General features: G+C 35.2%; 1 protein-coding gene across 1 annotated transcript; it reads right to left on the bottom strand.

Annotated features, from left to right (window-relative positions):
* Positions 1–333: 333 nt before the first annotated feature.
* On the bottom strand, positions 334–10,686 carry LOC104085384 (biotin carboxylase 1, chloroplastic). The gene is made up of 17 exons (XM_009589396.4): positions 10,531–10,686; positions 10,301–10,392; positions 9,187–9,512; positions 8,905–9,046; positions 8,669–8,767; positions 8,477–8,533; positions 6,939–7,010; positions 6,342–6,431; positions 5,142–5,201; positions 4,666–4,851; positions 4,447–4,539; positions 3,998–4,079; positions 3,267–3,373; positions 2,155–2,230; positions 1,349–1,395; positions 1,203–1,265; positions 334–589 (listed from the first exon to the last, which is right to left on the bottom strand). The coding sequence occupies exons 2-17, from the start codon at positions 10,355–10,357 to the stop codon at positions 536–538; spliced, it is 1,611 nt and encodes a 536-aa protein (XP_009587691.1). The 5' UTR covers positions 10,358–10,392; positions 10,531–10,686; the 3' UTR covers positions 334–535.
* Positions 10,687–12,042: the final 1,356 nt, after the last annotated feature.

Raw genomic sequence — 12,042 nt, 5'->3', positions numbered from 1 at the left:
AATGAAAATATAGACAAGAAGGGACAGTACCAAGAAGCCATATAAAAGCACAATAAAAATAACCAGATAGTAAGGTGATCAATAATGAAAGAAAACAACGGTTAGTCATAAAAACATACTACCAACAGAAAGCGACACTGTGTGTCAATATTACTGTATGGAGGTAGGTTGGAGATGACCTAAGTAAGTCCAACCTCTCCTCCTTTTCTTGGAAAAAAACTTTTAACCGTCCAAGCTCGCTCGCCTATTAATTTGAATTCGCATTTAATAAACCGACTACGGAAGGTAAAGCACTTCCTAGCAAAAACTACTGCCATTCGATGGAGCATCATATAGCAAGGCAACGGCCAAAAAAAGAATTTCATTCAGTCTTGGGTATCTAAAAATACATTCAAGCTAAGATCAAAGAGATGAATATTATATCCAGAACTGCAGTCACCTCAAGATCTAATGGAAGCAATCTGCTTTCACTATTCGCTGACTATGGTAAAGGAAAAATATCAAAGAAAAAAAACAAAAAAAAGAAGAGGAAGAATTAAGCACTAGCATTGACCATCTCCTTGGTAGCTGCTGGAACCATTTGCTGGGGCTGCAATTACAAAGTTAAAATATCAACTTATACTATCAAAATAATGAAACTTTACAGCTTAGCTTTGGTGCGTAAAATGTTGCTTTCAAGAATAATTTGAGTACATAGTTGCACATGTATTGGCAATGATAGCAAGGGAGAAATACTGAAAAACAAACAAAAGCATAATACATAAACATAGAAGTGTTGTCTAGGATTCGAAGGAACGGGAAGTGCTAGCTTATCCAATTCTTTACCTCAGATCAAAATCTCATTTCAAAATTTACCGCAGGTGATAAAGTTTGATTATCAAATATTCTTCAAAAAATCTTTTATATGAGTAAGAATCTTCATAAGGAGATTATTTTTCTCACTCTAAAAGAAATAAAAGGAAGTTGCTCCTTTTTAGCCTAAATCTTGTTATTAATTGAACTACATGATTGCAAAAACAGAGAAATATTAACATTAGTATTTAGAGTTACAAGAGCCTCTACCGAGTTTCTAAGTGATGTTTTATCTAATCTTTCGTGTTTGTACATTACAAGTTGCAAGTAAGCAGTAGCAGTCAAAAAGGACGATGAAGATGGTTATGTTTGTAGGTTAAAGACTTGAAGATGTCAGTTCCACTACTTACCGGAGCTAATTCTTCTTCATGCTTTGGAATAAAAGCGGTATCAACATTTCCATTCTTAAAGTCCTATTAAGCAACAGACAAAAACAAATTTAGTTTCATCATCTCCTAAATAAATATGCACGGAAAGAACATGGTAGTCCACCTACCTCAATATCTAGGATGAGCTTATGATATTCTATTGTGGTAGGAACTCCTGTCAAAAAGCAAATGCAAAATTTAGTACATATATCATAAGGTAAATGAGACTTTTGTATACAAATTCAGCTCGCTACATGCAATATAGCGGTATTAACATCCTATAGAAATGCCAAAGTCCTTGCCTGTAGCACCTATTAGTCTATTGAGAGAACACGAATCAAAAGAAGATTGACCACAAAGCAAAAGGACGAAATAAACGACAGGTGATGGGATCTAAATTATGAAGGTTTCATAGAGGACAGAAATGAGCTGATGTGCGTACAAACCACAAAATACTTGAACTTCACCACGTAAGGTTCATGATAGAGTAATTCTTTTAAGCTCCCATCCTCCGGTTTTTCGTTGATACCACATACAGTTCATCTTCATCCCTTTGGGGTCGTTTGGTACGCGGTATAAGGTAAGATAAGGTGTAGTACTAAATTTATATCGTTGGATAAATTTATACCATACCAAACATAGTATAAACTTAGTCCCATTTTATCCCACCTTATCCCATCAAACTTGGTATTATTTTATCCCACCTCTCAGGTGGGATAAATTAGTCTAGGGATTAATCCCAGGACTATAATCTCGGGATAATTTAGTCCGCGTGCCAAACGACACCTTTGAGTATTAAACAAATGCAAATGGGAAAATCCCAATTTGGAGTGCTGTGTGGACTTTAAAACTCCCATGGCAACTTAAATTACCAACTCCTCTTTCCGGTGCAAATCTCATAAAATTCAGGAAAATCATAGGAGGTTGGTCTTACCAGTAATTATGGTGTCATTAAGTGCTCTTTTCATGCGTTCAATAGCCCTCTCGCGTGTTGGAGCCCATACGATGAGCTGCAATTTTTTTAAATTTTTTTAGGAAAAAAAAGATATGTTAATTAATAGAAAGAAAATAGTAGAACAAGCTGCAATAAAGATAAATCAGCCTTTGAGAGCTGTGTTTTAACTTCAAATAAAGATCATTGATACGAGAAATCATGCCCACTTTGCACCCTCCACAAAGGAATGTATATTAGTTACATGACCTTTTAGGCATTTCTAAATACTGGTTTATGTTTATATATGCTAGTCACCAAAATCTAAGTTGCTCCGAAATGGCAGTTTAGGTGCCGCACCTGTGTCGACATGACACTAGTATGAGTGTGGGTATGGGATCCGTACCGGATCTGGTCAAATAATTTTGGGTATTTTGACCACGAAGAACGGAAAAATTCGAGACGACATAAAATTTTATTCTCGAAATCAGAACCAAAACTAGAGTAAATTTGAAGAAAATAGCATACCGTATCTAGGAAATCAATCCTTTACTTATCTACAACTTGAGAACAATTTAGAGATATTTTTCTATTTTTATTTTTTGGAATTATTTTTAGCCGGATCCCCGCACCCGTATCCGTACTAGGATCCGTATCCCCGAATCTTTGAATTTTCATGAAGGATCCGACCTCTAGATCCGCACCCGTGTCCGAGCAACTTAGACCAAAATAACAAAATCTGTAGTCTCGAATGTTTATCTATTCTCTGTCTTGTAAGAGACATACCAGCCTGCACTTTGAATTTGCATATTTTCTAAGCCAAAAACTTATTTGGTGATAAATCTAACATGAAAAACACATATTTGCATAAAATTTTCTATTCTACCAATTTGCTTCTAGTTTTAAACCTTCATTTTGTGGTCTAAGAAAAGGAAACATGTGTCCCAACTTCTATGGTCTCTACTTAACTTTGTGACAATTGGAAATGGAAAAGCATTAACATCAGCGATTTAAGAAGAGATCAGTGACCTCCCCACTGTTCCACAGAACATGTCCCAAAAACAATGCAATAGAGGGTCCTTGGAAAATGGGATAGAAAAAGAGAAGAAATCCACCTTTCCTAGCAGGGAATCGTAGCTAGGTGGAACCACATAGTCAGGATAAACGTGGCTATCCATACGCACAAATGGACCTCCAGCTGGCAAATATGCAGTGATTCTCCCTATTCATGAAGAAAACAAGCTTCAGTTTCCAGACATATCAGGTTAAATGCAAAAGTAATGTCTATTCTGCTTCGGTATCTGGCTTCCACCAAGTAAAACATAAAGAGCATATTCAACAAAGTGCATTATACAGCCATAGAAGTTATAAATGTTATTTTCATAAGCACCTCTAATGCATACAGTTCTCAATGTAAATTTCAAGAATACAGGAATTTAACAGCACCTTTTCTTGAAATGGTTAAATCGGGGTAAAGTCCACCATAATGGGTAACGAACACTGGTAACAGAAATCAGGAAGTCATCCAACTACCTAGAGCCTCTACACTAACAGAAATTTAATAGAGAAGACATTAATTATGTCTGTATTGCTATAGCATTAGCGGATTTATCTCTGGCAGCATTCACATACAGTGATCAATATTGCCAAAACATCTAAGGATTCTTTTAATGTAATGTACGCCATACTTAAATGTAAAGTGATTTGCTTGCATAGACTGATTGTATCAGAATGAAGTATGATTCAACTTTAACTTGCAAATAAATAATTCGAGAGAGTTTACATTGAAGGTCATTAGACAAGACATAAATGCAAATATTATTCTAGACAGAAACTTCAATCATACCTGGGCCGGGTCTGAAATTTTTGAAAGCATCTTCTGCATTTATACGGCATTCAATTGAATGCCCTCTAAGCACAATATCCTCCTGTAAACAAGAAAACAAATATAAACAGAAGGAAAGAATTAATCTTAATTCTGTTTTTGGCACTCTTAAAGATATCACCTCTAAAAGAAAATTTATCATTTCTTCTCCATTTCTTTATCAAAGTTATAAAATATAAAGCAATAAAAAGGACCCCTTTTATACATTGCAAAGTTACTTTCGTACACCCAATTTACTAAGAATTCAACCATCAAATGGTGGAATCACTTACTTCAAGCAATACAGAATTTTGAATGCTCATTTTGATAATGTGCAAGTCCAAAGGCGATTTTTTGATCTTTTTCTTTTGATAGTAATTCATTTCCTAAACAGAAATCAATTTCAAGAAAAATTGACTGTTCTGTGTTACCTGTTTGTATCGGAGCTTTTCTCCCATAGCCACACGGATCTGTTCCTCTATCAGATCAACAGAGGATATCATTTCTGTCACTGGATGCTCTACCTAGATATTCAGCAAATTGACATATTACATTATTTGCTAAAATAATATTAAAAGAAAAAGATAAGTTACAGTCATTGAACTTGAAACTATCTGCAAAGCCTAAATCCTGAACAGAGCTTCTTTCACCTGAATACGAGTGTTCATTTCCATGAAGTAAAAGGACCCTCTCTCATCCAATAGGAACTCCACGGTACCAACACCAATGTAACCAATGGATGCTGCTGCCGCAACAGCTGCGTCACCCATGGCGTTCCTCAGCTCTGGTGTTAAAGCAGGGGAAGGTGCTTCCTCCAGCAACTTCTGGTTCCTTCTCTGAAAAAAAGAAGACATTTCAAAGGCGCTCAGTTTGTAGGTGGACCCTTTTATGCCACTTGACCTAACAAAAATACTTAAGAAGATAGCTTAACATTGTAATGAATTCCCTAAAATTAAATAAGTTATGAATAAAGACGAGTGTCTGACCATTCAACCAACCATGTTTGACAACAAAATGACACATGGTCAATGTAACAGAATTTACAATATGGAAGAACTTCTGATCATGCAAAATCACAATATATGTCAAAGACAACAAATAGATATTTCTATAACATTGTACCTACCTGAATACTGCAATCACGCTCTCCAAAGTGTACAACATTACCATACTTGTCCGCCAAAACCTGCATATAGCATGAAGCTGTGAATCAGCATATATTAAATCATATATTTTAAAGAATATTAACTGCATAATACAATGTACATATGGTAAAACTAACAGTGAGTACCACCTATAAGCAGAAAATACATTCAAGCACTAAACCAGGATAACATAATTTTCTGCATGAGATTGATTAAAGATGATACTTTAGAAAGAAAGTGCACTTTCTAATGGTGACCTATTTAACATTGATCACACGTGGATGCTAAGGGCAAAAGATGCAACCAAGTTACTCACCAAATTCACTATACAGAAAACTCAAATCTGCAAGTTGAATTACAGATAAACAGAACAAGGATCTCAGGCTAGCCAAAAGTAAAGGAAGAGGAGTAGAAAGGGATCAAGAACCAGAACAAGTTTGTTTGTTCCCTCTTCCACAAACCGATTTGCTCCTGGAGCTCTTACTATCAATACATTAAACCATGACACGTCCCAACAGATTGTTAATGATATATACCCTTTTCCTTCTGTTCCCAAGGAACATGATAAAGCTTTAAAACAAGAATCATTTTCATGTACAACTCTTGTATATGTCCCTTCATTACCTTAAGTACCAGTAAGATTCATCAATAGTTAACAATTGTCAAATGTCGTCATGTCTAGCACCTACCACTAAATCAGATACAAAAAGACACTGGTAGTGACCTGATTGTGCATCTCATTGCATGAAAATTCACCACTAGATGGCAACTTTTAAATGTTACTTTTCAAACATATATAGCGTGCTTGTGTGTATTGTAGTAGTTGTTCGTGATTGTTACACCAATAGCAAGGTGTTTTTTGGTCCAAGATTTTTTGTCAAATATATATCAGAACTTCAAGTCCCAGTATAGGAAGATCCATAACTTAGACCTTTATGTGTGTATAAAGCCTGAGATAACAGCTCATGAGCAGTTGTAAGACGTAATGTTCAACATCTATGAGTTGTCAGTAACTCGATACATGTATTCCATTTCTTTCCAAAACAGGGGTTTATTTATTTTAAACATGTATTCCAGTTCTTCCCAAGAACTCACGTAAAAATTCAATCTCTATGGCATCAAATTCTTTCTCTCCTGAGTTAGAAAATTCTTTTGGTTAATGAAGTAAGGCGTAACAATACCTGAAATTCAATGTGCCTAGGATTTTGGACGTACTTCTCCAGATAAACGCCATCATTTCCAAATGCAGCAGCTGCTTCACTTTTAGCTTGCTGAAAGTGAAGAAAGACCAAGTATAAGATAAAACTCAGAACTCTGGCTTAAAATCAATTATGCTTCATGATAGGGTTTGTGAGTTTGCTAGATTATGTATGATTCATAGGAAAAAAAGATTAGAAACTATCATAGAAGAAAAATGTTATGCAAATCACAGCTTATGTAGAAAGAGTTTTCAGTCACATGCATAGACATAATATGAAAGTTCAGGATGCACGGCTGATACAAGATATTATCAAATGCTCATGTACTAATAATAGTAATATCTGAACATAGAAAGTGCAGGAAGAGGCAAAATTGGCTATGCAACAGCCGCATCAGTTTCGCTGACAACAAGGAATAGGGATTACAACTTTCATCTATGTAAGAATTCTAAAATCACTGGATGAATCTCCGAAGTCTAAAGAAGTCTCGGTACACTTAGAAGTCAAAAGCAAAAGACTAACCTTCACCTACTATGTTTTTGAAACTTAAAGATCGACATAGGATGCAAAGAGAAGTACCTGTAATAATTTTACAAACTCATCAGGTTCTTTAGCAAGACGCATTCCACGTCCACCACCACCAGCTGTTGCCTTCAAAACAATAAAGGCTTCACAAGTTCAGTGATAACTCTTCCAGGCACTCAACAACTCATGTCACTTCATTCCGATCCAATAGCTTCCTTAATTATGCATCAAATGTCCTTTCATTTGTTTCCCTTTATTATATTCTTGAACATAATATTGTTGTTTAATAAGTTATTCTTGACCAAAATTAAGCATTGCAATACTAAATCAAAGCAGGCTGATAAGAACCAGATATAGCAACAGATTTATGTCATTGTACCACAGTACTGATATTCAACTATGTAAACTTTCATACTAAAAAAATCCTGGATTTGAATATAACATCCAATAGTGAAGCAGTCCAGTAAACTTGTCAAAAAGATCAAAGTAAATGGAGGCTTCCTTGTGTCAAGATATGAAAATTGTTCCTCTCAAGAGTGTAGTTTATTTGGCCTCTTTTTTATGCATATACCTTTAAAATTAAGTATATAAAAGTTTGCCAATTAGTTATGTTCGAAAAATCTTTCATATCGGCTATATAAGGGGCATCCAAATGGGTTGATAAAGGTCTTGGGCGATCCCAATCATTGCCTTAAGGTTTTGGATTGGATGCTCACATTTTTTCCAATGATAACAGAGTCAGACTTACAAAAGTCTGTCTGTAGTACATTTTCTTTCGCTCGTACTACATTTTCTCTCCAATCACAGCCTAATTGCATAAATTTTCTAACTTCTCCCTCTGGTTACGGGAGGTGTGAACAAGGCCCTATAATGAATTCATCGCCGTATGGCTAACCTGTGATTAAGCTTCTTTTTCTCAACTAGCCATCAAGTCACTCTGGGCTTCTCACTCCCAATTCAGACCACAAAACACTAACTGTACTTCAACACATCTTAGCCTATTAGCCTATTGGTGGGTTAGCATGAATATGACTAACTTTGAGGCCATTCCCCATACTAGACCTCTTACTATTCAGAAGGTAACATGGCAATGATTAGCTGGAAAGCAAAGTGAAATTGCTCGACTAAGTGTTCTAGACCTGTCAAGTTGATAACTTGATCCTCTATTCAAAATTATCATTTAAGAACAGTTTACTCCACCAAGTCCAAATAATGAAGTGTTGAATGAACAGTTCTCATTGCTAGCACAATAACATCCACTAGAAGTAGAATGCAAGAAACGAAGTTTCATGACATACACTACTTCAGTGGCTAAAAGCAGCAAAACTATGTAAAGAGACAAGGCTGACAAGTGTAGAACAAGCAAGACAATTAGTCTTTTAATGCAGAAAAGTGTTTGAAGAGATAAGTCTAACAAAAGCAGACCCAACAAGCTAATCAGTCTCCAAATGCATAAAATATTTGAAGACAAGTGTTTTGCGTATACTGAAATAGTCACTAAAGTAAGAGGGAAATATAAGACAGCAATAAGTAGATATTTCACAGCACAGAGCATGTGATGTTTCAAGCTACTTCAGTTTTGAAAAAGTTACCTTAATCATCACGGGGTAACCAATCTCCTCAGCAAGCCTTACACCTTCTTCAGTGCTCTACAATGGGGATTATCCAGTTATTGATAAGTAACGATGAAACAGTAACGGAGATACAAACAAATATAAAAATGCATATGTGCATGTGTAAGTTCAAGTGACAGTAAATGACTCAAAAGACTAACACAGTGATACCTGTAATAGTCCATCACTTCCTGGCACAGTTGGAACACCAGCATTCTTCATTGTATCTCTGGCAGTGGATTTGTCACCCATGACTCTTATACTGTCTGGCTGCAATTTTAAGACAAAATCTTTCAACATGATGTTTCTGCATTTCCTACTGAATATAACATGGATTACCTACTGATGCCTACAGGTTTAATATAGGTAATAAGATAATGGCATATGTGTAAGAACTAAGAACTTACATTTGGCCCAATAAAGTTGATTCCATGTTCTCTGCACATCTCAACAAAAACTGCATTCTCAGCAAGGAAACCATATCCAGGATGCAACATTGTACATCCACGACTGATAGCAGCAGATAAGACATTTGGGATCACTAAATACCTGTACATGGTAAATGGGGATGTAAATGTCATAATTCTTGGAGATGAAAACTATGAAATGAATATCAACTGAAGATAACAATATACAAGGAATTTAACTTCGTTTTGTCCAATAAGAACAGCAAGTTTGTGATAACTTACGATTGATTGCTTGGTGCTTCACCAATGCAAACAGATTCATCAGCTAGCTTCACATGTAAGGCATCTTTGTCTATGGTCGAATAAACAGCAACACAAGGAATTCCCATCTCATGGGCAGTTCGAATCACACGAACAGCAATCTCTCCTCGATTTGCCACCAGAATTTTCTCGGCGCGACATGTTGCAGCAAGAGCACCGCCACATTTGCTAGATTTAGTACTAACTCTATATGCTTGAGCTCTCTGCCGCGGAAAGTTTATCTTGTTTCCTGCCATAAAGCTACACTGCGAGCTCCTAATACCATTTGTTCTCCCCAGAAATAAACCCTATAATAAACATGGCACCCAAAGATTATGTAGCTTAGTGAATACCATGACAAGAATTTGAAAGAATCCAAAGTTTATAAGGTATTTTATAGCATCAAGATCATTACTGGCAGACCAGAAAGGAGCAGAAAAGCAGCATATATTTCAACTCAGTTAGAAACGACTACCCGCCAAAATGCACCACAGTATTCCCTCTCTGTAACTCTCACCTTGAGAGTGTGGGCAAGAACCAGTACATGTTGAGAGAAAGAGAACAAATGTGCTGACGTAAAAGAATCGAAACAAAGTGAAAAGCAAATACTTCCTACGGACCTACCTCTCTTTTTATGTAATGATGGTTCAAATAGTTTAAGAAAAAAGAAGCACCTTTAAAATATGTACTTATTATTAAAGAGCTTAAATTCTTTGCATCAACGGTGGATTAAAATGACCAACAACAATAGGTAACTCTTCGTATCAAATCTAATATGGTAACCTGGAAAATAGAGTGATAACCTGCTATACAATTGCACTGATAGTGTAAAAATCAGTTACAGTGTACAAAACTTAAATTCATTATTAAATACCAAAAGGTGTTTTCAGTATCTAGTGGTATTCAACATGTCATGTCAATTCCCTATATGCTTAATGGTAAAGCAGAATGTTAAATTAAAGAGATTCCAAAAATGTATAATGAAAAAAAAAGGTTTCAATCTTTCTAGAATGGAACCAAAGAGTTGTGTTATATAAAATGGAAATGGACCAGGGGGGTTAACAAACATTACTTATAGTAATATAAATGAACTTACCGGAGTGGAGCGAAGAGCAGATTTGCCACAAACGCTAGTCAGGGCTGCAGAGTCCATTTTCCTGATCAATGTAATCTAATTCCTGCCAAGAACTGAAAGAGCAAAAGAAACAAAAAAACAAAAACAAATCTTTTGAACATTGATTCAACACCCACAAAGAATAACACAATGCAAACCAAGAAATGAAGAAAAAAATGCAATTTTAAAGATGTAATTAGCTTTCTCAGTACCTATTTACTTTGACGGAGAGAAAGAGAGAGGGGGGAGGGGGAGCTAGAAATGGAAGAAGCAGAGAATGGGTATGAAAAGACGAGGTGGGTATGTGGTAGATTTGAAGGGGGTGGGGGAAGTGAAGAAAAGTTTGATGTCGATGAAAACAAGAAAGCAGACTTATTGAGTGTCTTCACAAGATTGAATGGTCCGCCAAAAGTGGATTTGGCATTTGGGGCTTCCAATGCTGAGGTTTCTTCAATTGTTGTTGCTCAAATAGTCAAATGTATGATTTGGTCCCCAGAGTTTAAAGATTGTTGTTATCGCATCCACAACTAATTGAGAAAACTATCACTTCTTTGGTCCGTTTTATCTGAAAGTGTTACTTTTTGAGGATTCAAACAGTTTTTTCTTTAGCTAATATTTTTTTAAAAAAATAATTTGAACTATTAATTTATGTAGTACTTTTCATATTAATTTTTAAATATATAAATTCTATATTTAATTTTTAGGATCTATATATAGTTCTATACTCAAAAGCGCATCGACAATTAGGTGCTTCAAAAAAATTTGACCCTTTCACATAAATTGAGACGGACAAGTAATAAATCATATTTTATTTTGTGATGAGCCTTTTAAGTCCTATTTCGATTTTTAGGGATCAAAAGTTCTAGTTTTCTAATTTCACTAAATAAGACTAACTACTTGACATATTGCATTGTGACTAGGAAAATTTTGTTGTATTTGGAAGATATTTCTATACATTCATATATCCTTATGCTCATTGTACCAAAATACGTATTTGTGACGATGAGTTCGTGGTTGTAATTTTTTGGTATTCTAGAGATGGTGAGCGGGAATATTATGATAATTATGCTTGGAAGTGTACATTTAGAAAAGATGGGATTGCACTCGGTTGCTAACAATAAATATTGAATAATTGATGAAAATGCCAACCATTATGCCAAAAATAGCTACTTTGAGCGCGAATTATATAGGATTATTCACTAATATTTTCAACATGTAAAGTTCATGTGTAGACTAGCATAAAAGCAAATAATTTATGTTTCAGGTTTATCCTGAAAAATCTTCACTTAAATTTATAATCAGTTATTTATCATACCAATCAAACTTACAAGAAAGTTTCTTCTATAACGTCAAAAGAGGGAGTGTATCTTGAGAAATCATCGTACAAAGAACTTCGTTTCAAACCTTATGAAACCTTACACGTAACAAAATATTATGTTACTATAACGATCTCAGTGTCACTAAATAGTATGAATTATTGTACGACCTACAAAGCGAACATAATTTCATTTTATCTAAATTCACTTACTAGATAGGGATCATATTTATTACGTTTAAGATGCCTTGATAATGAAATGGTAAACACAAGAAACTTTAAATTTTGTGCTAAGAACGCGGAGGCTCAATTTCTCTAGGTAGATAAGAGTTAATCAGGAATACATCGCTAATGCTTATAGTTACAAAATAGTACTCCCTCCGTCTCATATTATCTGTCATGATTCTTT

Source organism: Nicotiana tomentosiformis, chromosome 11 (genome assembly GCF_000390325.3).
Source record: "Nicotiana tomentosiformis chromosome 11, ASM39032v3, whole genome shotgun sequence".
NCBI classification, from domain to species: Eukaryota; Viridiplantae; Streptophyta; class Magnoliopsida; order Solanales; family Solanaceae; genus Nicotiana; species Nicotiana tomentosiformis.
Note: the sequence above shows the minus strand (reverse complement) of the source record. Positions and strands in the feature narration are given on the sequence as shown.

Excerpts from the sequence above, each read along its gene's own strand:
- LOC104085384 (XM_009589396.4), bottom strand. The coding sequence starts at position 10,357 with ATGGACTCTGCAGCCCTGACTAGCGTTTGTGGCAAATCTGCTCTTCGC. Across the intron at positions 8,534-8,668 it reads GAAGTGATGGACTATTACAG|AGCACTGAAGAAGGTGTAAG; the intron begins GTATCACTGTGT and ends TCCCCATTGTAG. Across the intron at positions 7,011-8,476 it reads GTTACCCCGTGATGATTAAG|GCAACAGCTGGTGGTGGTGG; the intron begins GTAACTTTTTCA and ends ATTGTTTTGAAG.